The sequence below is a fragment of the Phaethon aethereus genome, assembly GCF_964289735.1.
Source record: "Phaethon aethereus genome assembly, chromosome: 1".
Classification (NCBI taxonomy): Eukaryota; Metazoa; Chordata; class Aves; order Phaethontiformes; family Phaethontidae; genus Phaethon; species Phaethon aethereus.
In genome coordinates this window covers 71376257-71403222 of record NC_138575.1, presented here as the reverse complement: position 1 = coordinate 71403222, position 26966 = coordinate 71376257, and the positions used below count along the sequence as shown (strand labels likewise).

The 26966-nt window shown below is 40.7% G+C and overlaps 1 protein-coding gene across 1 annotated transcript in view; it reads right to left on the bottom strand.

The window, feature by feature from the left end:
• The window catches only part of PTPRO (protein tyrosine phosphatase receptor type O), a gene marked incomplete at its 3' end in the record, with an annotated part of 156768 nt that overhangs the window by 8456 nt on the left and 121346 nt on the right, over positions 1-26966 (bottom strand). The window contains exons 11-21 of the mRNA XM_082014404.1: positions 25742-25893; positions 22981-23101; positions 18107-18246; positions 15302-15434; positions 13809-13929; positions 11744-11812; positions 7961-8044; positions 4491-4526; positions 2884-2965; positions 1783-1873; positions 1200-1276 (exon numbers count right to left, since the gene is read on the bottom strand). Coding sequence (XP_081870530.1) covers positions 1200-1276; positions 1783-1873; positions 2884-2965; positions 4491-4526; positions 7961-8044; positions 11744-11812; positions 13809-13929; positions 15302-15434; positions 18107-18246; positions 22981-23101; positions 25742-25893 — 1106 coding nt within the window. The remainder of the gene's footprint in view (positions 1-1199; positions 1277-1782; positions 1874-2883; positions 2966-4490; positions 4527-7960; positions 8045-11743; positions 11813-13808; positions 13930-15301; positions 15435-18106; positions 18247-22980; positions 23102-25741; positions 25894-26966) is intronic.

Genomic DNA, 26966 nt, shown 5'->3' with positions numbered 1-26966 from the left:
ATAGCCATATTTGCTGAGATTGTACCATTAAAACCACATTTGGAAAGTTATTTGGAAAGTTATTTGATATTCCTAATAAGAGCAAAAGATACATCCAACACACAGCATGATCCCATGTAAATGGGGCAATTTCTGTGCCACCAGTATGCGGATTGTAAAAATATTCATAATTTGGGGAGCACTTTCTGTGAATGGCTTCCTCTAGAGATTTCTAGAAGTCAGCTCAATTCGAGTTTTTGCACTACACAGAATTTGCTGTTTGTTTATCTGCACGGGCTCTGTCTGACCTAAGCGTCAAATCTCTATTGCCACAGAGACGCAGATGACCACTAGTGTCTGTGTTTGGAGGCAGGTACTCAGTGGAGAAGCAGTCATCAGGAAAAGCCAAGAATTAAGATGACCTGTCTGCCCCAGTTTCTACGGTCAGCATTATACTATAAGTAGAACTAAAGAGATGTAAACTGTAAAAAGCAGACCTGACCAATCCAAACAGGCCCGCTACGTAAAATCCTCTTATCCATAATCCCATGTCGTGGAAATTTCTGGATTTGTGAACGATGCTTTTGAACACTGCAACATTTTTCTTTCTCTATTCACTGCGAGCAGCTTGCGTGTTTAGGTTCGTGCTCTTGACACACAGAAACTAAGCGCAGTGCCCAGCAGTACTTGCCCGGGCGATGCCCCAGAGACAAAGCAGTGGTTCCGCTGACTCATCTGAGGGGTCCTCCCTTTTCTGTAACGCTGACTCAGCTCTCTCCGGCACAGCCAGGGCCAGCTCTGTCTTCTGTCCAGGGCACGGGTGTAGAAATGCTCATCTGACTATGGTCCCCAAGTGACAGGTCTTTTTCTAAATGGATGCTGTAGTTTATGTTTTTCCTACCTTTCTTAAAAAGCCACTGGACCGCTTAACACTTCCTCTCCATTTCTCTACCAGTCCAATCTAGGTTTCACAAAGATTCACAGCTCACCCAGTCTCCTGTGGCAAAATTGGCCAAAAATCATCCCCACCACCATTATTATTTTTTTTTTTTTAGATGGCTGATGAAAAGCACAGTTCCCTGTAGGCAAAATATTGGAAGCTGAAGGAGATGCTGAGAACATGATTGAGCTTCCAGGAGATATTGTGCTATTTGCAGGTGACATGCTCTCACTGCTGAGCAGGACACTGTTCTTTACACTGACCAAGTCTCTGTACTCACAGGAATGTAGTTGGCATTAATGTAGTCAGATCCCTCTTCTTCATTCATTGAAACTAACCGGACGCGACTAAAATCATCTGTAAAAGGAAAAAAATAATTTGTCTCTCAAACATGGCACTCATCTCCAACTAGGCAAAATTAAAATTAATCCTATAAAAATGAAAAATAAAATCTATTAAAAAATAGAAAATGCTCATATTTACCAACAGGGAGCAATGGTTGCTTCAGTAAACACTACATGGACGCACTATCGTTACTCTTCTGCAAAATACACCCTCCAACTGCCATCCCTTTGGGCTCTCTTAGGTTTCAATAAAATCATAAGAAAAATACAGTAGCACTACTCAGTAGTAGAAACAACCTTGTGTTTCTCATCTCCAAACTCCTGTCTTGATAAACATCCCCAGAAAGCTAAGTCTTCAAAGCTAAGAAAAAATATCTAGTGCCTGCTTCTCTCTAAGGACAGGTTTTAGAACAGGCTTCTATCAGTCAGAAAATCTGTCCTGATTCTCCAGTTCTCTTATTAAAACTCTTCTTTCCCTCTGGAGAGACTTTAGCAGGAGCCTGTGTGTATTGTACTTACATGGCAGGATATTTGTGTAGCGATTTTTACAGCGATTCATGGGGAGATCAGCAGCAAAGTGAGGTATGTCAAGCCCAATCAGTTTTAGCTCCTGAGGTAACAGAAAGAAAAACGCCAAGGTCAAACTCACTAACACTCAAAAAACAACTCTTTATGATTACTTGTGTCAGATACCAGACTGAAAACGTTCATGAATCGCTTTATAAACTGACAACGGGATTACGCTGACTTTCCTCATCTGATGCCTCTGAGTTTGGCTCCAAACAGCTGGAGAGGAACGATGTGGTCTCTCCTGTGGAGGCTGCCAACGCACTGCTGCCACCCGAGGCCGTGACTGCGGCCGTCTCCTCTCTACCCGCACTTAACTAGCCAACACAGTGCCAAACCGGGAGCTTGGTAAGCTATTTCTGTGGTGGTCATCTGCCCCACTTAAAGGTTTTTTTCTTCAAGTCCTGAAGTGGCTTTTGATCTTGATACTGGGGAATGTGTGGAAGATCTTTCTAGCCATTACTGTCACTAGCTACATCTAATATATGACGCTTCAGAGGACCTTTCACTGGCAGGAAGGGAACATGTCAGCCACCCAGAATGGTGGTAACACCCTGACAGTCATCCCCACTCCCTTTCCATGATTAACCTTCTGGGAGCTAGCCCTAGGATAGGAGGTTTTTAGTTTTACACTACTAAACTGACTTTAAATTCTGGGTAATTAAGTGAACATACCTGAACTGGCCTTAGAGAGACCTCCTTGCTCTTAAAGAGATTTTTTATGTTACTTTCCCATTACAATGCTTCTCCTCAAAATAAGTAAAATAAAGACATTAAAATCCTGAATTCAATTTGTGTTGCCAGCATGTCCTAATCTTAAAGGATGTGTGTTGGTCTGACAATTACCTTGAATCGAATGTGATGATCTGCTCAAATCAACTTACTAAACGCAGTCTTTAATGACACCAAGGTCCAGTTTTAAATTCTGCAGAACTGGAAGTGAAGCTTACCTAGCAACAGTGCACATAAAACACACCAAGCACAGGAAACCTAACATCTGGAAAAAGATGATCTAGGCATGGCAGATAGAGGACAGAGTCCCTACAGGTTTACCTCGAATTGCAGAGAAAATTTATAATCTGAATCTTTGGCCATATCCTTGATGTATCCATCAAAATCATCCAACTGGACAGGGCTTTAAAAGAAAAAAAACACAGAAAATAAGAAAAAAACCCCAACTTTTTATTTCTATTTTATTTTTTTTTCTATTTTTCCCCCAGAATACTATTAAGTCATAAATATGTATTTGCAACTGTTAATGATAGAAAGCAACAACAAAGAAGAAGAAAACCCCTTGTGGTTCAGTGCCATCAAATATTGCTCACTACCGGCATCATATCGTAACGGCACCAGAAGGAGAGGCTGAGAGAGGGGTGCTGATCCCTCTGTGTGAGCTCAGTGCTGCAGCTGCTGGGGCTGATGGTAGTAAGCACCCTGGTTTGAGGGGGTTGGAGTTGTCCTGCCCAAGGGAAACCACTGGTCTGAGGTGAGCGGGATGGCCCATGCACCCTTCCTACAGTTCCCTGGCCCCTAAATCATGTTTGCAGGTGGGTATGTCCCCAAGGCACGGGTGGCACCATGATAAGAGGTGATCCAGCACCCCATTGCAGACTCACTCCCAGTATCACCCCACCAGCGTGCTTCTGACACCGGTGCAGCTGCCTGCTTCATTTAAGTTGCCTCTTGTGTCATGTCAGATGTTGCTTTCAGATATTTTCATATCTGGCAGAGACACTTTTAAAACTCATCTGAAGTTTGCTCACACAGGAAAATGAATTTCATATTTAGGTTTTGATTTCTTTAGGAAGTCCACAAAAAAAATTGCTTAAAATAGCATCTTAGATGCCACTGCCGTGACCGCTTCCTCTGCTGGCTTTGAGAACTATACACATTTGTCATTAGAGGTCAAATTCTTCTCCTGGAGAGACGGTGGCTAAAAAAAGGTGGCATATAACTATACAAAACCATGCAGAGCTTCAGCAGGTATTAATTATCCTTGATTTAGTGACTCCCGTCATTCCACACACTTTTTCACTGGGTGAGGGTCTGTTAGCACTAGCACAGCCTCTGAACGTAATGGAGAAATACTTAGGCTAGCACTCTGAATAACAGAATGCAGGTAAACAGTTTCCCTCACCTAATTATCCTGCTCTAATTTACAAGCTACCGAAGTATGTACACAGTAATCTCTTCATTTACTCTGAGGCAATGTGCCCAAAGGAACCTGTCTTATCACCACTTAATTACTCCCGTTTACCTGTTAGCATTAATGATATAATGTTCTAGCAACAACCATAATGAGAGCCTCATGTCAAGAGGGAAATTTCACTAGAAACAAATGCATCCCAGTTTTTCACCATTTGTCATTTTTAACTAAGGATAAACTTTGTTGGAATCACTAAGTTGGGTAATTGACCTTTTCCCTGGTAACCAATTTTCTACCAGTAAGGAGCTGTTTCACCACAACCTATCTATTGATAAGAATTGCTTTTGGCCAATTATTGTTTGTTTTCTGCCTTCAGATATCTCTCTCAGGATGTGCTTATCAAGAAGTTTTCTATACCTGTAACTGCATTATCACTATACTATGTACTCCATAATGCATGTTTAGTCTGGTGATATATTTTTTTATTTCTTTAAATATCAAAGAAGGTACATACTTGGTCAGCTTTCTCTTCTTTAATCCATTTTTACTCCTGTAAGAAAAAAAAAAGAGTGTTTTTCATTCATATATTAAACTATTGTATAGTCTTCATTCAAAGTTAGTACTGATTTAAGAACATATGTTTTCTGGTCACCATCATACTCAGGGTGAGATTGGTGACAATACCTTGGACATTTTTAAGCTGATGGCAGAATTCCCATTGACACCAATGGGGTGCGTTTTCCATTCTGTGGCTCCGAGAAGGACCTGCTTGTGAAAGGGTCACAAGCAATGGGTCCTCTGCAAATCCTGACCCAGCAGCACCACCGGCTTCAGGCGGGCTGGGGCTGAGTCCCCGGGGCCCGAGCCTGGCCCGGGGCTGTGCTGTTGCAGGGGACGGGGCACCACGGTGCCCCTCAGATGCTCCGCTCCACATCTAGCGGGCTGGGAAACTGAGTCCCAACACTCGAGAGCAACCGGGAACGAGAAGCGTCTGTTGGGTAAAGGGAGGAGACCACCACTTACAGATTCAAGGAAGGGTGAAGGAAAAAGGAAAGGGCCTGAACGCTGTTTCTCACCCATTTCATAACGCACTTAAGCGGAACAATGAAGACAATGGCAAATATCCTACTGCCTTCAGTGGGACTCAGGCTTAAACCTTAGATAATTTTCATTGACTTTTAACAGCTAGAGATAATTATGCCAGTCATGTAATACACTGTCTTCACATGATTTATAAGTGATATAATTCACTAGGGATAGCTGCAAGCAAGCTTATGAGTGTATTAAGCAGTATAACCCATAAGATATGGACTTAAGAACCGCACTACACTAGCTACCACCATGTGGGTTTTTTTGGGGGGAGAAGGGGTGTTCATTTTGTTGTTGCCACAAAAAAGTTAAGCAATCGATCAGATTAAATGTACAAAGTGAGCACCCTGGAATAATTTGGCTAGAGGTATGAAAACCCTGATCCACTCTGTTAAACCAGCCACAGAGCACAAATAGATTCTTGCTTACTCAGAAAGGATTTTAGTAGTATAATTTGTTTTTTTCCTGGGCATTAAACAATATCAGTTCATTCATCACATTATAACGATGCTATTTTTAAATTCATGATGATATTAAGATGATTTCTAGATAACTTGGGTGACAGCTTAAATTCATAAATTAAAGGTGAAGGCTTCTAATTTCAAAACAATGAAAACATACAGAAAGAAATATTAAAAAGTGGAGTATTTCTATTTTTCTACACTGCCAAGTTTAGAATTGAAATAAAAAGAAGAAAAAGTATTCATTTCCAAAATTAAGTTTTACAAAATATTCAGTTTTTGGAGCAGCCAGAACCTGTAGTAATTTTGTTATCTTGTCAAGGTACATTTCCATTTAGATGTGGAGCTTTGCCTGCAGAGTTAACAAGAGCTATAGCAATATCAGCTTTACACTAATGTGGAGATTTAGTTTGCTTTACTTTGAAAATATTGTAAAACTCTTCAGTTTACCATGTTATCTATATAGATACTATGTGTATAGTATCTGTACATTCACGTGTACTATACACTTAGCCTAGTAGTATTTATTCTACATCTTCAAAGATTTTTCCAATGAAATCTTAAAATTAATTTCTCTAAATTATTCAGCACATTTCTTTTCTATACACTGTGACTGTGGTAAACCTTTTAATGTCGGGCATATCTGAATTCATTTCAGAAGAAAAAAATATCAAAAGGCTGTTTATGATGGGAATGCTTCTAAGAACACTTCTCCAAGGAACACTTCAAGAGGCAATAAAACAAATGATTGACATCCATTTCTCAGGAACAATTTATTGTGCTTTGATAGTCTCAAGAGGCCTTTGTTTCTTAGCATTGCAATTGTTTCCTGAATGTTCACAAGTGTTTTAAACCAACTTGTGTACAAAACAAAGACATTTGAAACATTGGCTGGTATTTCATCTGTTCTTCCATTTACCCTACAGATTAAAATACAGAGGGATTAATCTCATCTCATTCAATTTCACCTCCTTTAAACTTGGTCATCTAGACTAAACTTGGTTGGTAGCTTGGTTGAAGAGGAAACCTCTGAAGAAAGATACACATCTAGAAAGGTGAGTTAATGCACACTAATGCATATTAAAAAAAAAAGAGGCAAAGGGGCAAAAGGAGATGATGACTCTTTTCGTAGCAGTGCCATTGGCAGTGGCCACCTTGGGCTTCCTTACCATTAGAGAGTTAAGAGAATTCAGTGTGACCTCCACAATAATAAACTGCTTGCCTGATCCTCCATCACTGTGCAGCTCCAGTAGTTAGTTTAGTTTAGTTCATCTCAGACAAGTTACAAGTCAGTATAACGTTAGCCTGGAAAGATGCGGAAGACTTCCACCTGTTCTTCGGAGGGGTGCGGGGGGGTGTGTGTGTGTGTGTATGTGTGTGTGTAAAATATGCTTTTATTTTCATAGGAGAAGAAATGGACCTTTCTTTAGTTACATAAACCTACTCGTTTCTGGGCCTACTGAAAATTTAGATGGGTTTTTCTACAGACCCAACGTGACCCAAGGAAAACCAGTCTCAGAAATCCCTGTGCTGATGTCAATGACTCTGGCCAGGGCGTTGGTGCTGTATGGTAACACCAGGGAAAACATTTGGTCAAAAGTGAATCTTAACTTTGGTACCGTGCTTTGGTAAATCACTACACCTTGGACTCAAGACCATGAGGAACTTAAGTTCTTTTTACATAAATTAAGCAATTTTAGATCACAGTCAATTATAATTATTTGTTAAATAGTTTGTAAAACAGTTCTGGTTCTAAATAGACCCTGTGGCTTTGTTGGTTAGGTATTTTCAAAAAAAACCAATCAGTCATTTACTAAGTCTTTATCAATTATTTACAGATTAAACTATTAAATATACACACATACACACAGAGACACGCACACAGTGATCCAATTTTTACACTTTGGTCCTGTGAGTTTGTATCAATTCTCAGTGAACTGTTTTTTCAAAAGCAAAACTTTTACTGATGTCAGGAGAGCATAACTGCTCCTTTAAAAAACTGAGGTATTCACCCACCACGTAAGGTACATCACACACCAAATGGGGGGGCACAGTCAAGCAACCTTAGTAATAGAAAAGCAGCAGCAGCAGCAGGCAATGCCAGGCAATGAACAAATGAATAATCGGGACAGAAAAAGCCAGCACTTACAATGAAGCGGCAAAAATTGCGGAGAGAGCAATGAGATGAATGACGACCACTGTAAGATTAGCTTTTTAATACCAAAATGGGTTGGAGCTTAAACAGACAAACTAGATGAAGCAGGGTAGCAAATACTTTGATACCCACATCCTCTCCAATCCATGTTCTAGTACAAGAAAATTTTATCTTCAAAAGCTTTGACCCATTTGAAAACAGAGGTATCACACATTTTCCATGTAATAGAAATTAACATCGTTTACACATTGCATATGGAAAAACAAGTAGATCACTTACCAAGGATTAATATAAAATGCCAAAAGATAATCAGTCCAAAGGCATGAGGGTAGCAGAGTTAGGAAAGCAAATACACTTCTACGCCTGTGAGCATTAATAAATAACATACATAAAAATGAAAAAGTGAGGAGAGTTAGTAAGACAAACAGAAATCAGGAGATTAGCAAATTCTATTTTTAAAATCAGCTAAAGGCTTTCTCTTACTTACTTCATAAGAATATTAGTAGCATTCATAGAATTTTTACTCCTCAACCTGACACCCTATGCAGGATTTTCAGCTATCCAGCATAAAATTCTAGATGATCAAAATAATGTGTTTTATGGTATTGATTCAGGCCTGTTATACTAACTTAATATTAACTGATAAACTGGCAGATTTTCAGAGAGTAAAATGTGTTTGACAATTTCACCCACAGGTTTATGGCCATTACAAATGTGGTGCTAAGTCTACTTTCTGATGTTATGAGGTATTTCAGGACAGACATAAATGTTTTTGCCATGTACAACTATGGTAATCTCCCACATTTCTCCTGCAAGTGATCCTGTGGATATCAGAACATCTGTATGAGAAATAAATTCAGATCATTCCAGTATCTCTTAATACTCTCTATTGAGTCAGATTTCTGAAAGCATCCATGTAACATCTTGCAGCATCCCATTTTTAAGTGCTTTGAATTCTCTCCTAGGTTCTCAGCAAAATGTTGAACTTCTTATAACTGTGGTTTCTATGAATACTATTCACAGGAGGTTTCATTGTGGTTAAAGGAACTTTGAGTATAAAATAATTCTAAACTTCTGTATTTGCAACCTGTTCCCTATATTCTCATATGCATTAATCCAGGAAACCTACTCAGGCCTGTTCTACATATTGGTGGAGTGGGCTACAGGTACTTTGCAAACGTGAAAAACTCATGAAACTTAAACAAAAATTGCCCCAGTAGCAGGATTTTTTTGCCAAATACACCCTCAGCATGTTTGGTTTTTTTTTTTCCCATCAGAAAATATGCTGTCCTAAAAGCAATACCATCCTTCTGCAACTGTTCTAAAGAGGAACCACAAAGTGAAATTTCCTTTTTCAGTTCTCTGGCTCTTATGAAGTCAGTAGACACTATGTTTTCCCCGATAAGCAAATCATATCAAATGTAATAATCTCTAATCTTAATCTTCCAACCAGTGCTGGAAAACCTCTTCCCATGCAGTGAAAACTCCAAGTTGTACTTTAATGAGTTTTGTTGCTGAAAAGAAAATGAGCAGTGCAGTTTCTGCAGTCATTGGTAGGGATTGTGTGGGTCAGCCAGAAGCGAGAGCGCTTTCTAGTTAATCAGATGCCATAATGGTTGAAGCATCAGGGCCTTAGGTCTTATCCATTGTTAGGGTTTCTAAGGGACTGGACTGAGGATGAAATCTGGTTTTCCATAAGCAGATCTCTGGTGCCACAGAGAGGTTTTCATTAGGCTCAGAAAGGAGAAGTGATGATGTTGCTGGAATACTCCTTGGGAAGAATCCTCCTTGGGAAACTCCAAGTGAGGTTTTTACTTCCTCTTGCCTACAGAGGCAGAATGAATTATTCAGGCCTGGGTCTTCTTTCCTTGTCAAATCATCATGAGAAATTTCCAAACTTTATCAAATCACAGGCTAACATGCTTGCAGAACCACTTATATTGTTCATAGATTAGGAACTCTGACAACTAAAACAATCGATTTCATTTGGTCAAGCATTGGAACAGGCTGCCCAGGGAGGTGGTGGAGTCGCCATCTCTGGACGTGTTCAAAAAACGTGTGGATGTGGCGCTTCAGGACATAGTTTAGGGAACATGGTGGCGCTGGATTAATGGTTGGACTTGATGATCTTGAAGGTCCTTTCCAGGCTTAGTGATTCTGTGATTTAACATATGAAAAATATGTAATTGCCCAATAAATACAATATTCTTTTCCTGGAATTATACAGTCTTTCACCTACTGCTTAGGTGTACTGAACAATTTTATTTAATTAAAAGATAGAGATTCAGAGATTGCTCAAATCCTGAAAACTCTGCTGAGCTGAGTTTTCCTTAGGAATCAGTGGATATGCCCATAGCTCCTTTACTAGATCCCTGGAATGACCCCAAGCAAAATGGGTTTCTTAATCTTTCTACTTGTCTTTAGGGCCATGTTTTCCATTTGGCTGCCTGGATGGTCAGTGAATCTGGTCTTGACATGAGACAACAGAGGTACACAAAACAAGGTATCTTTACTAACTCTCAGACAAGTCAGGACCATAGTATTAGGGCACTCTGCCTTCAGTTACCAAAAATTTGTGGAGCTATTAAACAGGAATATTTTCGCCAATTTATATTTTTATTACATAATTTATGTATGCATACTTGTATGTATATATACACATATATATACACACACACATACACTAAATCAAGCAGTAAGAACCTTCACTTTCACATCCAAGTCTATTAATTAATTCCCTTTCCCATCAAAAAGCCCTTTATGGTCTTAATAACATCTGTTGCTAGTTTAATCATTTGATTCAAGCTTGGATATTTAATTAACATGAGTGTTTGATCTTCTGTCGCCTTTGCCATTAATATAGTCCAAGTAAGAGAAGTCGAAAGAGAGATTAGTTTGTACTGCATACAGCTGGCTACTATTAAAGCTAAACCAAGCAAGTGAAGCTTGTTTAATATCCAGTTAATTAGCAGCACAGTGAGGTATTGACAACATTTGCTGGGCTTGTTAGTTCAGTTTGCACGCTTATTAGTAAAAGCCTTGTTGTGGTGCAGTGTCAGTCCATTTAATCCCATCCTTGCTGGCAGGCTGTGTCCCATGAGATCATGGAAGCAGTTCCCTGTGCACCAAGTCCTCTTTCCAACTTCTTGGCTGTCAACAAAGATGACCGTGGGTGTAAAACCAAGGCTGTTATTTTCTTCTTCCTACATACTGGAATGGGGCTTTAGGGGACTGACAGTATGCTTCTGAATATCCGTGTTTGGACTTGCCTTGAAATACATGAGGTTTTTTTCAGAGATTTCTAATAACAAACCAGTAAATCTTGGGTCAGTCATTAGCACCCATTTGATTATCAAAATAGGAATGAAAATGACCACACTGGTGCCAGTCAGGTAGGTCTCAGAGTCCTTTTGCTTCTGGAAAAGCTAATCCTACAGACTTTCTTTGTTCAAATACTTCTCTTCGACTGATGGTGTCAGTGATGGTTTGGAATCCATAGTCAGTGCCTGCAACTCTTGTAGGTGGTTTTGTAGACTAGCAAGAATATGAGTTTTTTTCTGAGTCTTTTCAACAGCACTGAACATTAAGTTACAGTAAATATTTGACTTGGCTTGTCCTTGTCTTGCAATGCAAGGAAAAAATAATTAATGGCACTGCATGAAGACAGTTGCTAACTGGTCATCTACAGGCAAGTTTACTCCTGGATGTAAATATATCTCTATGGAAGTGCTAATGGATTTATAGAACAAGTTTCTACACTTGTGTTATTTTAGGAAATATGTGTGTAAGTGAAAGGGAGAAAAATATCCTTCTAAAACACATCTATGCAACTTGGTTGACATGTATATCCATCATTCCCTACTAAAAATAACAGATGACAGAATACATAGTCTTGAGTCATCATTCACGAAACAAAATACTAAAATAACAGGTATAGTAGTTTTATCTTAAAGAGGGACAGTGATGACATACAAAAATAAGCACTTAACGTTTAAAGATCATATTTGCCAAAAAGCAGAGATGGGGAAAACCATAATTAAAGGCTTTGCTTCAAACACTCACCAATTATAGGGAAGCTTTCCATCTCTCTCTAAAGACGCAAAATTGACAAAGGTTCCAGCCCCACACTCCCTGTTTCAGGAAGACCATTGGGTACAAAGTTACCATTTTGGGATTCACAAGGCTTGCAATGACATTGATTTAACAGAGAACTCTCTGAGTTGTGGAGAAGTGCTGAACACACATCTGTGGCTAGGTCTGAGGTAATCTGTGATAAACATAACTGAAATCCTTTAACATAGTCGTCCAAAACCAATAAATGTTCACCGCCACCTGAGATCAGGTTTCCTAATAATGCTTTAAAAGAGTGAAACAAGGGAGAAGTTGCTAATAAAGATCTCAACTCAAACAGACCTCATCTTCTGTCCAGATTTGGGCTTTCTATAGTCTGGCACTAGCATAAGTTGCTGGCCTCAGTACACATGCGAAATGTTTACCTTTCTATACTAAATATTCACTGTCACAACTCTAAGGAGAAGATGTATAATTGTCTCCATTTGACAGGATCATGATAATTTTGAGTTCATGAAATAATTGTGGAAAAAAAATGAATTTCATGAATAACATTCCAGTGAATTTATCACAAGTCCGTTAGTTTCATCTACCAATGATAAACTGACTTGACTATTTTTAATTCCTTGATTTAAGCAAACAATTGCTTGCAGCTTCTTACTGGATTTACTTTTTTAATTTCCTTCTGGGGTTTTTATCTTCTGTGGCTAGAAGCAGTGATGAAGAGGAAAAAAAAAGCTTTGGGCTGCCTGCACAGTAATTAAATAGGAAAGAGAATTAATTTAGCTGGGATTTTCACAGAGCCGGTTACATGTAAAAGAAACAAACCATATAATGTTCACTGAAAGAGACAGCCTGTAAAATGTGTGTGATGTGGTCATCTGTTGCATGGAATATATAGTCAAGACACGACATATAAAATGTAGTGTCTGCTAGGTAGTTCAGTGCACAATTCTTCACATAAGTTTCTTTACATGAAATCATTTCCTTTCTTGTCACAGGACAGTAAATTATATAAAGTATATTACATAGATTAAAACAGGATGAAGATTACAGGACACTTCCAAATCCAGGAGGTGAACCACATATCAAGGGTTTGGAGAAATTTCCACAGTTCACTCAGGCCGTAACATAATCCACATTAAAGTGAACTGTTACAGGTAAGACCACTAGGAAAAGGAAATTGAATTTCAATATTTGGGTACAAATGATCGGTGCAGATAGCTGAAGGAAATGCAGCTTCTGTAAAAAAAGGTTTACTCCTACAAAAGAATCTTTCCCTTCATCTGTATGACAAAACAAATTTGGATCATTAATGTTACAGGTGAACAGCAGGACCTGAGATCCCCTCTGGATCTGTGGGTCTCAATGTATATTTGGTTGTATCCTGACCACATAGAAAGACAAGAGCTAGGTGAGCCCATATGGTCTTTGCCATGCTGCAGTTCCCATAGGAAGAAAGCCCATATGAATGTGGAATTCGGACAACTGGAAGACCAGGATTTGGGGGCAGACTGGCAAATGCTCTAGAGAGAGACTGTCAGGGCCCTGGGCACATCCTCCCCTAATTCTAGAGGTTTGGCTGCCAGGGCTCAGGCTTTACATGTCCTCTGAAATGCAGCATCCTGGACCTGATGAACAAACCATCTTATCTGCTGATATGGAAAATCTCCTGTTCCGAACCATATGAAAAATTTGCAAAGCATCTTGATGTCCTGCTCATGCCCAGTTGCCCCAGTTGCCTCAGATCCTAATTATCCTTTAGATTCCTGACACAACCCTTTTGTAATAAATGATTGCACTTCTTATAGACCCAATCTTGCAAAGCTCAAAATGCGACAAAGGTTGAAGCTTATAACTCAGGTCAAGAATGAAAGTGGATAGAGGGAGAAGAAACGCTACTCCTACACAACAGCAAGACAACTACTGTGAAGGTATCCTGCTCACAAACATCTTGAGCAGCATCCATGCACACAAGCATCCTCAATTGCAACTATTGTCATGATGTGTTTGTTCTTGTACGAAATGTTTGGAATTAGCATAAATTTGGACTTACCTGGCCATTTGAAGATGTTTTCTCCTGAGTACAACAAGAGTCACCAGTAGCAGTCCAATCAGAAGGATACTTAGGATGGCTAACACGGAGATTACCACTACGTTGGGATTCATCTCAGTGACTGTACATACAAACAAGGACTCTTGGTTATTCAATTCAGAAGCACTGAGAGTTTGGGGCTTTTTTTCTCTGAGTGTTGATAGTGTTATTTTTCTGAACTGATCTCATTCAGCTTGGAGTGTTACAGAGAAAAAAATCTACCACTAGAGATAAAGGGACGTTTTGACTAGCTATTGTTCTTACAAAATTTCTGTGGGGAAATGACATCACTCTGGCATTTTGTTAAACTTTGGCATGTTCTGATTTTTTTTTTCCTTTTTAACTGACATTCATAACACATGAGAAAAGGGTGAAGGAAATACAGATATTCGTCATCATCTATATCCCCAAAGCACATTTCAGCTCTGAAGTTGTTCATCTACAATAATCAATATCTTTTCTGAACCAAAAGCAAAACAACAGGCTGAGGGTCTGTAATATACGGAGTTGAAATTGATTGAATTACTTTGGGAAAAAAATTTTAACAAAATATCCTGTTTTAAAGAAAAGCTAGAATCAACGGTCGATAACAAAACCTTGATTTATTTTTGTTACATATTACATGTTTATCAACTATACTACTATGGGACCAGATACCCCGTTCTGCTCATTATATAAGAAACCCTCTCTACCTCACTTGCTCAGAATAACTTTACATCCAAAGTTGTCTACAGAAGCATTTTTTAGATAAAAAATCGTGGAGATTTTTAAGCGAAGTGTCAGACACTAAAATCCAGCATGGAGTGATATATGATATACAGGACCAGTGACTAGTGCTACACAATTCCCTAACTAAGCAGAGATGACACTGATCATTCTGAAAGGAAGATTTTAAAGAAAAGTCCAGTGGTCTGGGCAGTTCAACACTGATATTCTTTCTTCAGAGTCAGTATAGAACCAAGTTTCACAACATGCCCAGGGAGTCTCCATCAGGAGCTAGCCCTTTGAGGTGTGACTACTCAAGATCCTGTGGCCTTTCTCCTTCTCTCTACCCTATCTCCACTTCCTCACTGAAAGTAGAAAGTGATTTTTTGCCTTAGCAGCTTATAAATGTGACTTTCCTCTTGTTTGGGCTTGGCTGAGAAGACATTTTTCTCCATAAATGTCACCAAGCAGTACCCTGATGTTCAGCCTCGACATTACAAACTAGGTCCCTGATTTTTAAAATCCAGTAGAGAATTGAGCCTCTAATTTATATTTTACCAAGTCATCCCCCAGTGGGGATTTTTCTAAGGACTTTTTAAAGCTGCTTCCCCATCCCATCCACATCTGGCAGCCTTTCCATGATGCAAACAACCCCTGGGGCTAGCATTACTGAGAGCAGCTTTAGAAAGCAAGGAGAAACAGATGGTGTAGCTGGAAGAGGAAGAAGAAAACAGGGTAGTGCTGCTTACCCATTGTGGAAACCGCAATGAAAGTGGGGATGCTGGGGCTATTGTGGCTGAAGGTGGTTACACTGCAGTTGTAGGACGTGGCAGGAGTTAGACTGGAAATGGTCACTACATGTGAAGAGACAGTGACAGGTTCCTGCAGACATAGGGAAAAAATACACACAAGTTTGTCTCTCCCATAAACGTAAGAGCACAAATCAGTGCTCCCCTCTCCATCCTTATATTGGACCAGGTAAAGTCAGATCTGGTAAAAGAAACCAGCACTTTGAAACCCAGGGAAGGTAACCAGGGCAGGTAGCCTGGCGGTCTGGCAGAAGAGGGGAGAGGAACCAGGGTGAAAAGAGCAGCAGGAACAGCCCAGAGCACCCCAGGGAGCCTTAGGATCCCTTGGGGAGGGCAGGGGGTGCCTTGTAGGGGGTTAGTCAGGCACGTGCATGGTGGGAGAAGGCACTGTGACTCCCAGGAAATCCCCAGAGGTGGGCAGATCTCATGAGCTCTGATTACTAAGCCATACAAGTAGGAGGAAAATAAAGTTATTTTTATTCAAAGTGTGGCCAGGGTAGTCACAATCTCCGCACCCTCGTATGAACATGTGTCATCTCTGCCTCTGAGGTAGTTCCTCTGGACGTGAGGAGCTGTGAGCCTTTCACATAGCCAAAGTGAAAAACAAAGCTAGAGCAAAGCCTTTGGGTAACAACCATGATCAGATATCCCATACCTCAGTTCTTCTAGGTAGTAGAAACTCTGTACATAATATCCTCATACAATGTGTTAATTACTATGTCCCTGGTAAACACTTTTGTGTTTCATAAATGCTGATATGGCAAAAGAAAGCAAAAGCAACATATGCATTGACTTAAAGATACAGCTCCTTAAGGTCCTCAGAAGCTTTTCTGAACTCTCCAGCACAACCAAGGGTGGGTTGCAGATATGAAAATAGGGACACTGAGCCAGCTGTTTAGAAAGGCAACAATGAGAAGTTTTATTAATGAACTCACTCTGGGTGGGGAGTGCAAGAACCTGTAGCAAGTCCCAAGCATGGGATTTTTGCATTGTCCTGTTGTCATTCACAGGCTCCTTCTAGACTAGCAAGGGTTCCTGTTGCAGTGCAATTCTGAGGTATGTTACACAGATGAAATCACATATACTTGCGTGTAAGGGAGGGGACGTTGATTCCCTGAGCTGAAAGGAGGGGCCACCATTTGGCAACTGAACTTGGTTGGATGTTTTCCATCTTCCCCTCTGAGAAATTTAAATTAGTCAGGCAAAACCCAAGATGTTCAAACCTGGAAAGCTGTTGCTTTTCATTTTGCTGTTTTTAAAAATGATCGAAAGGGACAAAATCGTAATGTAATTAGCATGGAAAATAACAAGTAAAGAATTTTCACCAGTCTAATAGAAAAGCATTCCTTTTTACAGTTCAGGAAGGAGCCCTTCCCCTTTTTTCATAGGACAGAAATGAGAGTGACAAATCTAATGAGAAGTGAGCTGACAATCTCTGAGCATTTCCCAATGCCAGATGTTCATGTCAATAAATGAGACACCCACTGAAGCTCCTGCCAAATAGAGCAGTTTTTTCCCAATGTTCTTAAAACAGATCTGGTCTGCACTAAAACTGCAAATCCCAGGGTACCTTCCTTGCCTGATCACATCATTATTTTGAATCTCTGCTAAGTGGATAATGAATTCATGATCTTTAGCTATTCACTGTGAAAAAGCAGGAATCTAGATGTGGAATCCAAAGTATCCAAAAGATTAAAGTGTATTTAAACATTTTTTTCCCTTTAGTCAATGCCTTTCTCAATGGAAAACAAATATTAAATAACTCAGAACGGTCTTCCATAGGATTAAAAAGATTAATTATGTCTCTTTTGGGATAATCAGTGGTCTGAGCGGGTTGTTTTTTACTTTTTTCTGAATGACTCCCCATTATGTGTGACGGTCCACGTGAGAAAATGATGTTTCATGGCATGTAATCACAGTGATTCACTACACCATCAGCTAAACCACAAAGTAAGCCTCATATGTTGCACAGCATTGAATGTCAAGGAATTAAAACTACTCCTGCTCTATTCTTCACTGAACGTTACCAATCTAAACATTTGGATATTCAGGTGGCCTCTGAGCACAGGTATCTAAATGGACAGAGAGAACAGGAGGTTCATTTGTGAGGCTGAGAAGGTAGGTCTTGAAGGAAATACCCTAAGAGACAAAACCCATGAGCAGCGGCGACATTTTCAGCATAAAAGTACTCTTTGAATAGAAGTGAAGGTCCTACTGAACTTCAGTTAACAGTTCTCAAAACCAGGAATAAAGCCAGAAATAATTAAATGCTGCATAAAAGATCTCATGGCATCTCATGTCTATTTTTCCCATTCCTTACCCACCTGACCATTTTTCCCTTCCTGCCCATTGACATTCCCTTAGTTTTGTGGCCTTTTAGGTTTTGCACAGTATATTGGAGACATTTTCACCACTAGCCAAAGACTGATACCCTCCCTGTTGGATGCACACAGCTTCTGTCCAACTAGTTATAATTTCATCAATAAGAAAGAAGTCGATTTTAATATTTCAAAATAATGAAGTATTTTAGTATCTGAAATGCTTTAGTAGTTTAGCTTTTAAAGGTTTAGTTCTGAATCACCTTATCACATTTGGTTTAATGATCTAACCTGTGTACCAAGCACAAAATGGCATTGGGCTTTATACACAAATGCTAAGCGGCAGACAGCAAACCAGAAAAGATGAAAGGCCCAGTCTCAGTTTCAGAGATGAAGAGCAGAAACCGAAGAAGAGACACTTACATACCTGGACTTTTGTTTCCTGACCTGATCCAGCCTGCTGGCAGTAGACTTCAAAGAAATCAGCCACTCCTTCTTCCACCCACAGCAGAGTCACCGAGGTCTGAGTCTTGTTGACAGCAAACAGTGATTTTGGAGGGGCCGGCTCTGGTTAAGAGAAAATCTCCTTTTGTTAAGTTTTCTTTAAGCTTCCAGACAACTGAGAAGAGGAAGCCTCAAACAAAAATGAAAGCAATGCCTGAAGCCCTTCTATCTTTCATTTCCTTCAGATAAAGCCTGCCAATGTAAAGCCCTGTCTCTCATGATGATAAACTACCAGAGTAAGATGGGAAGATGAGGAAGCGTTTTGGTTTTCCTTCTCTGTTTAAACTGTTCTCTATTTGGACAGTTGGATAATTACTTCACTTCCCTTTTCAGCAGAGCCCTTGTTTGAGGATGATCAGCATGTTCTATTAATAGAATGATGTTAACAGAAGCTCTTTTGGGAGAAGATGGCTGTCCACCTGTTAGCAATGCTTTTGGCCTGAGAAGGTCTGCCCCAGGAGATAAAGCAGCAGCTTCCCACAAGTGGTAAATTTAAATTGTACCATTTACTAGGTAAATTTAATCGTAGCAGAGGAAACATTTAGTAAATTAACAGTTTAAAACAAGTCTTGTAGTCTGCTTGGGTTTTTTTCTAGGCTAATATTGTGGTTTAGCCCCAGCCAGCAGCTAAGCACCATGTAGCCACTCACCCGCCTCCCTCCACCTAGGTGGGATGGGGAAGACAATCAGGAAAAAAACCTTCATGGATTTAGATAAAAACAGTTTAATAGGACAGCAAAAGAAGAGGAAATAATAATAACAACAACAACAATAATACTGATAAAGGAATATACAAAAACAAGTGATGCACAATGCAACAATTGCTCATCACCCAGTGATCAATAGCCTGCACCCGAGCAGTGATTCCCACCCGCTGCCCAACTCCAGTTTATATACTGAGCATGACATTATATGGTAGGTAATATCCTTTTGGCCAGTCTGGGTCAGCTGTCCTGGCTGTGCCCCCTCCCAGCTTCTTGCGCACCTCTCTGCTGGCGGAGCGTGGGAAGCTGAAAAGTCCTTGACTTAGTATAAGCACTACAACTACTTAGCAACCGCTAAAAACATTAGTGAGTTACCAAAATTATTCTAATACTAAATGCAAAACACAGCACTATGCCAGCTATTAGGAAGAAAATTAACTCTCTCCCAGCTGAAATCAGGTCAGCTAACATTTAGTGGTCATTGGGTTTGCACTTGTTTCAGTCAGCTGCTGGAGTTTTCTCTCCTCACTGCAGAGATCCAGATTTCAGGGATCTTCAATATATTGCTTCAATTTTCATTGCTGTTGTGCTGGGTGAACTGGCAACAAGCAAACATATACAAGGGACTGGGGTTCCTACATGGTGAGGAGGAGACAACCCTGTGACAGGAGGACTACTGGGGCTGTGTTGGTTTTACTGGGATAGAGTTACTTTTCTCTGTAGCATGGGGCTGTGTTTTGGATTTGTGCTGAAAGAAGCATTGATAGCACAGGGGTGTTTTTGTTACTGCTGAGCAGTGCTTACACAGCATCAAGGCCTTTTCCGCTTCTCACACCACCCCACCAGCAAGGAGGTCGGGGTGCACAAGGAGTTGGGAGGGGACACAGCTGGGACAGCTGGCCCCAGCTGACCACAGGGATATCCCATACCATATAATGTCATTCTCAGCATATAAAGCTGGAGGAAGAAGGAGGAAGGGGGGATGTTCAGAGTTATGGTGTTTGTCTTCCCAAGTAACTGTTACACGTGATGGAGCCCTGCTTTCCTGGGGATGGCTGAACACCTGCCTGCCCATGGGAAGTGGTGAACGAATTCCTGGTTTTGCTCTGCTTGTGTGCACAGCTTTTGCTTTAACCTGTTAAACTGTCTTTATCTCAACCCGCGAGTTTTCTCACTTTTACCTTTCCAATTCTCTCCTCCATCCCACCGGAGTGAGCGAGCGGCTGCGTGGGGCTTAGTTGCTGGCTGGGGTATATACCACGACAGGGGGTCTCCTGAGCGAGATGGCATCAGAGATACTGTGAAACACGTACGAGGGTCTGCGCACAGGGCAAGGCTTCCGGCCCTGCGTGGGGTGTTCTCAGCTGTCCCCTCCAGGGCCACCTCCCCGCCCGCGGACCCCCATGGCTAGGCGGGCAGCGGCCCGCGAGAGGCCACCCTGACCTCCAGTGGAGGCCACCTGTCACTGCATCCCCCCCGAACCAGCCTGGAGTATGGCAAGCGCAGAACGGGAGGGGAAACCTTGAGGAGCAAGGAAAGGACCAAACAGCCTAGGGACGGTGTTAGGACGACACACACTATTTTTCACAAGATTACTTAAAGACCAAGGCTTGACCCTGATTTTCATCCTGAAGATTTCACACAACTGGCACTTGCAGCCCATAGCTTTCAACACCTCAGGTATCCTGGGCTCCTTTGGTTTGCTTTCAGAGAGTGCAAAGTTTGGGCTGTACATTTCCAAGATGTTCTCTAGAGTTTCCAGATTTCCTAATCTATGGACATTTAGTGAAAGTTATCATTCTCAAACAGCAACTTGATTCCAGGATCCTGACACACTACATACAACGTGCTATGTACAACAACTTTTTGCTCTAATTTTCCCCCTTCACAAACAATTTGTTATTCTCCTTCTGTGAGATGCTGTCACAGGAGCCTGGACATGATGTGTAAGATCCGCCACAAAAAACTTGGCTCAAGTGGTTATAGACGTTTTGGAGACGTATCTGGTCCTCAGACAATCAGATCAGTATTCTAGGGTTGGAGGCTGCCAAGATTATATTGGCATTAGGGAGAGCATTGAGGAGAGCAGGGTAGGGGCTGAGGCACATTCACGTGGCTTCTTCTCTGTCATGGGGATTGCAGTGTACATGTTGTCCCAGAACTACATAAGAAAGCGGCTCTCCCCCTTAATTACACCCATATATCTGCTCTTGGATTCAGAAACACATTCCATCCCTCACTCCAGGTAAAAAAATGGCCTCAATTAAAACATGAGTTTTGGGCATCATCCCAAGCAAATACTCCTTTTGCCTCCAGCAAATGGCTTGATTCTTCTGCAAGTGGAAAGTTGCCAGGATGAAGCAAACATCGTTTGGCAGAAATGCTTAAGTGACTGCCAAGTGCTGAGTCGTCTATCACTTAGAGTCAGTTCCCACTACTGCTAATTACAACTCCCATTGCTCCCTCAGAAAACAGAGAAGGAAAACCTCTGGTAGAATATCCTTAGCATTGCGTATCAAAGTGCAAAAAGCATGAAGAAAGAAAAAAAACCACAACACAACAAACCAACAAACAACAACAAACAGAAGTCTAGAAGTGATTTATCGACAAGGAATTCATTCCACCTTCTCTTTCTTGTCAACGAAGGAGTGTCATAGGTTAACTCCAGCTGGGAACTAAGCCCCACGTAGCCACTCCCCCTGGGTGGGATGGGGGACAGAATTGGAAAGGTAAAAGTGAGGAAACTCATGGGTTGAGATAAAGACAGTTTAATAGGTTAAAGCAAAAGCTGCGCATGCAAGCAAAGCAAAACAAGGAATTCATTCACCACTCCCCATGGGCAGGCAGGTGTTCAGCCATCCCCAGGAAAGCCTGGCTCCATCGTGTGTAATGGTTAGTTGGGAAGACAAATGCCATAACTCCAAATGTGCCCCCCTTCCTTCTTCTTCCCCCAGCTTTATATGCTGAGGATGATATCATATGGTATGGGATATCCCTGTGGTCAGCTGGGGTCAGCTGTCCCAGCTGTGTCCCCAACTTCTTGTGCACCCCCAGCCTCCTTGCTGGTGCGGTGGTGTGAGAAGCGGAAAAGGCCTTGACTCTGCGTAAGCACTGCTCAGCAGTAATGAAAACATCCTTGTATTATCAATGCTTTTTTCAGCACAAATCCAAAACATAGCCCCATACTAGCTACTATAAATTAACTCTATCCGAGTCAAAATCAGCACAAAGAGCAAGAGCAAAATAACTGTACCAGTTCATTAAGAGCCTGCCTGTCCATAAGTAAAGAACAGGATGATAACAACTAGGATGCAGGGTGTACAACATGAATAATACATGGCACTAATGGACCTGTCTGAAAGATAAAGCTAGCTGATATTTTGAAATACACCCCTAAAATAATTGGGCAATGGTAGCGGGGGAATATACTCACCCTCACACACCCACCCGCTCAGTCCTGGGAACAAACACAAGCACCTAATTCCGCACAGATACAAGGCCTGGGGAAGCGAGTGGGCAGGACTTGCATAGGGAAGGGAAAATCCATGGAATTTGTCTATATCTTTCAAATATTCCATTTGGTGAAAAGACCTGGAAGAACTTCAGATTCTTGTGGCTGTACTGCTTGCTCCAGTGCTGTTTAAGACATTTGAGTAGGAGCTATTGAGAAAGACGGATAGCCAATGACTGCTTCAAGACCTATAATTCAATTAGAAATTATGGAAAAAACAAGGAAGGGTCTCCTTTGTATTGAAAAGTTCAGCTGTGTAGCCTGAGTTGACACTTCCAAAACCTGCCTGTGTTCAAGACCTTAGGAAAGCAAATACAGAGCAGAGTTGTTCTCCCAGCAAGGCTTTAAGCAATCTCCACGCTCTTACTTGCACTTACAGTCAGATTCAGGAGAGCAGCTTCACGTACAGAAATGAGACAATCTTCAGAGCAAGGTGAGGTGAAAATTACAGATTTGCAAAAGAAATGCAGTCACAGGTACATGACACTTACATGAGAAAATGCTGAATCTGCTGACAGAGTTACTTTTATAGTCAAATGAGAGGAGGAGTGAGTTTATAATTTACAAACAAGCATTTCTTACCCAATTTCACAAGCTGGGGCAGGGAAGTATTGCTGCCTCTTTCGGTACAAGCAGTCACTGAAAGGTTGTAAATGTCTCCTGGAGGCAAGCTCAACACTGCAGTCATCACATTGCGTGTTACCTACAATAATTACAGACACCAACTGTTAAATATGACCCAAACCAGATATTCTTCTTGTAAAATTAATCTGGTCACTTAATACACTACAAATTTCTGTACATCACAGCAGATGCCTTCTGCATACTCTAGACTTGTTACATGAACCGGTTCCCACTGACACCAACTGTGGAAAGCCATAATGCTTGGCAGAATATCACAACGCAGAGAGAATACAATCTTAGGCTGTATTTTCTGTATGACCAGTGAAAATTTAAGGAAGAAAGAAAATCTCCCTCATACCAATGAGACTACTCTTGCATCTACATTTTTTGAGTTGTGCAAAATACTGACCAAACCGTGGATCTGAGTCCATTGTAATGCTAGAGTAATTTAAATCAGATCAGATATCTCTAAGAAGAGTACACAAGACACACACAGACAAGCCTTTTTATATCCTAAGAACCTGCAAATTAAAGCCAGCTGCGCAAGTCTAACACCTACCTGGAGACCTGTTGACTTGACAAAAGATCTCAGAGCCTGACTTCAGTCACCTGCAAGTTTGAAACCAGATATGATCCAAAACTGAGTGGAGCTTCAGAAGACTGTGAACAACTTCTTCCTATTATTTTAGGGGTAAGTTCCCTGTTTTTCCGGAGTCATGGGGAAGGATGCAGAACTCAGATACTGCAACAGACTGTTTTCAGAGCACTTGTAGACTATCTACAAAGGGCACATTCAGGAATCTCATGGTGATTTTCATACTCACTTAATTTTCAGGCTGATGCTTTCAGTTCCGAGAGAGATAGACAGTTCTGAATAAAGACTTACAGGACCATACACATTATTTTGGTCACTTATCAAAAAACTGACCAACTTCTTCAGAGTCTTGGGAATTATTCAAATAGCAGGAAGAGAAAGTCATCATTACTTCTTTTTTTTTTTACCTATATATTTTAATAATTCTGCATGAAAAACAACCATAATAACAATCTTAACAATCTTATTGAATCAGATAGTGAGAGTACAATATAGTATGATTTCTGAAAGTGACTAACAGACCTTAGGAGAATAGGTACACCCCGCAGCCTGCAAGCATGCACCCATATTTACAAATATGAGCAGTACCATACAAGTTAGCTATAAACAGGTTGTTGCAGGAATTTCTTAAACATTAATTGCTGGGTTCTCTTGTTCTGAAAGTAAAATAAAGAGAAATATTCCTAAAGACATCTTTGAAGTTTTAATTGTAGATTTCCTCTATTTTTAAAGTTGTTTAGTATTCAAAATTAATTTTCATTTAATTTCATATTCAGAGTTTAATGTATTTTATATTTATTCAATCTAAGAATTTCTTATTCAAATGTTTTTTACTGGAAGCAGTAGCACAAAAGTCAGATTTTTTTCCTGGAAGAATAATGGTCTTACAGAGAACATGACTTTTGGAAGGAAGGGAGAGGTATCACAGCAGAATTTTTTAAAGTTCAATTGTTGGAATATTTTGGGGGGGGGAGGGGAAAGTGAAGTTTTCTTCCTTGTTTGAAACAAAGGTGCAAATATTGTAAGTTCCTGCTGTTCAGAAATGCCGTGTTTTTGAGCAGTTCTACTAATCATGTAATTAGATTCCTGCTGCAACAAGCTGCAGATGGGTGCACTCTAGCAGCCACTAGGAATCCAATGAAAACTAGGGTGTTCCATATAAATCCAAATGAAAATTGCTGATGAATTTGAGCTTAATGCTGAAAAATCACTTCCAATTCAGCATCTGCTGAGTTTTCAGCTGTAGAAGAGAAACCTTTCCCTTGGAAAAGACCAGACACTTGCTCCCTGTCAATGATTAAAAGATCAATAGTGATGTAGAAGACAGTCACAGGCCACAGGCTGTAGGAAGCTACGCTGCTGGCTGTATACATCCCTGCGCTGCACTGATCCACTGCTATTTCGAACGCTTCTCATTCTATGTCCAGGGGCTGCTCTTTTGCTCCAGGTTAAACATGTGTCTCAGTACCCTGCAGCAGCACGACTTTAATCCATAGATGGAAAACCCAGATTTCTTTTTCTAGGTGATTTTTAAATATGCTCAAAGAGTTCAAGAGACTGTGCCAAGAACACATCTTAACATCCGGCAAGTTTTGTAAGTGCATATATTCCTGGTGAAATCCTCATCCCGTCAGTTAATGGAACTTGTATTTAAATGGAAAATGAAAAACACATAATTTATAAGGGTTTTGTTTTTGTTTGGTAAAGCCAGAGAATGGGAAGTGATAGTACCTGGCCTGAATGAACTAAAAAAACTCAGCTAATAGTGTAGTCTGGTTATTATTAAATAGAAATTGAAAGGATCATATCTGTTCACTCAAAAATACTCTTTATGTTTTGTTGTCTGCGGCTCAGAAGTTTAAGAAGCTATTTTTAAATTCTCACCTAGATTATTAACATTTGCACTGGATCACCATAGAACCATTTTGTCCATTGGCTGTTTTGAGAGCTTAAGTCTTTGGAAGAGCGTGCTAACACTGTGAAATAACTTTTACTGATCAGGCTTCTACCAATCTTAATCAACTTGCTTAAACTTTGTAATACAAAGCTATCAACTCAGCAAAAAAATACAGAGAAATGATAAAAAAAAGATTTAAAAAAACCACCTTCCCCACTCATACTTACACTCTTCTTGATTTTTTTCTTTCCTTCTGCAACCACCATCCAATGCAGCATCCTGGAATGAGAAAGGTCAGTACCATCTCCTCCATAGGTCCAGGTGACATACAAAAGCTGGTTGTAATATTCAATGGAGGTAATCTCAGGTGCCACTGGTGCTGAAGGAAGAAGGCAAATGTATTACAGACAGGGTCTAACATAGTTGATTACCAAGTCCAGTAATAAACTTCTGCCAAAGGATACTGATGGGAAGAGAGTATCATAAACATAGCAGAAACATATTAGTAAAAGCATCTGCACCTGAGTGCTCGCTGAAAGAAACGAAAAATGCCATTTAACCTGGGGGATATTTGGAACAAAAATATACTTTTGTTTGCAATCTTTCAGTTTAAAAAATAAAGCATGAAGCTACTGGCTGATGTAAACCATTATTTGAGTCAACATTTACAAATAGACTTCAAAGTCAAGTTAAAAGCCTCAGATATTGCTTCATCGTATTGTAGCACTGAAAAGGAATGACAATCAGTGAGAAATAAATAAGAATTGTCACACTGAATAATTTGGATGGCTTTTCCATAGGAAAAAATATCTTGTCTTCACTAAGCTTGCATCCTCCTCTGTGAAAAAAACCCAAACCTGCAGTTTTCCAAAGGTTGGAAAGCTCACAGCCAGCAAAGCACCACGTGTCTAGTCTACAGGTATATGGTTGCTACATTATGAGGTATTAGGTGAAGCAGCTCTTGTCCCTCCTCTTCCTCCACACACCCAGCTCCTGCCCGGCGCCATCCCCTGCGCTGCACAGCTCCGACTGCCCCACCGCAGCCCCGCCAGCCCCTTCTACGTCTTGTTCTGCGCTGGAGCTGCCAGTGAGGCCTTGGCTCCCCATGCAGCCCAAGAGGAAAGACAGCAACCTCCGGAGTAACTCCTCCTAAAATAGGTATTTAGGGTGAGTAAGAGAATTATGTCCTGGAGGTGCCTCTCGATGAATTGCAGAGGGACTATAGCTGATCAGCTCACCTTGATTGCCTGATTTGGAGGTGTGGGTCCCCAGTTAGGATTTAAGTTAAAACTGAGTGAAAGTCAGCGACTGGTAAAGTAAAGATCATAATCCCCTCTCAAAGGGCTATCAGCGGGATAGCCTGGATAAAACAGGGAAGAGTACAAATCTGCCTACTTGGCAGATTCCTTAGGAGCGCCGTAGGGAAAACGACATGGACTGATTGACCTTCCT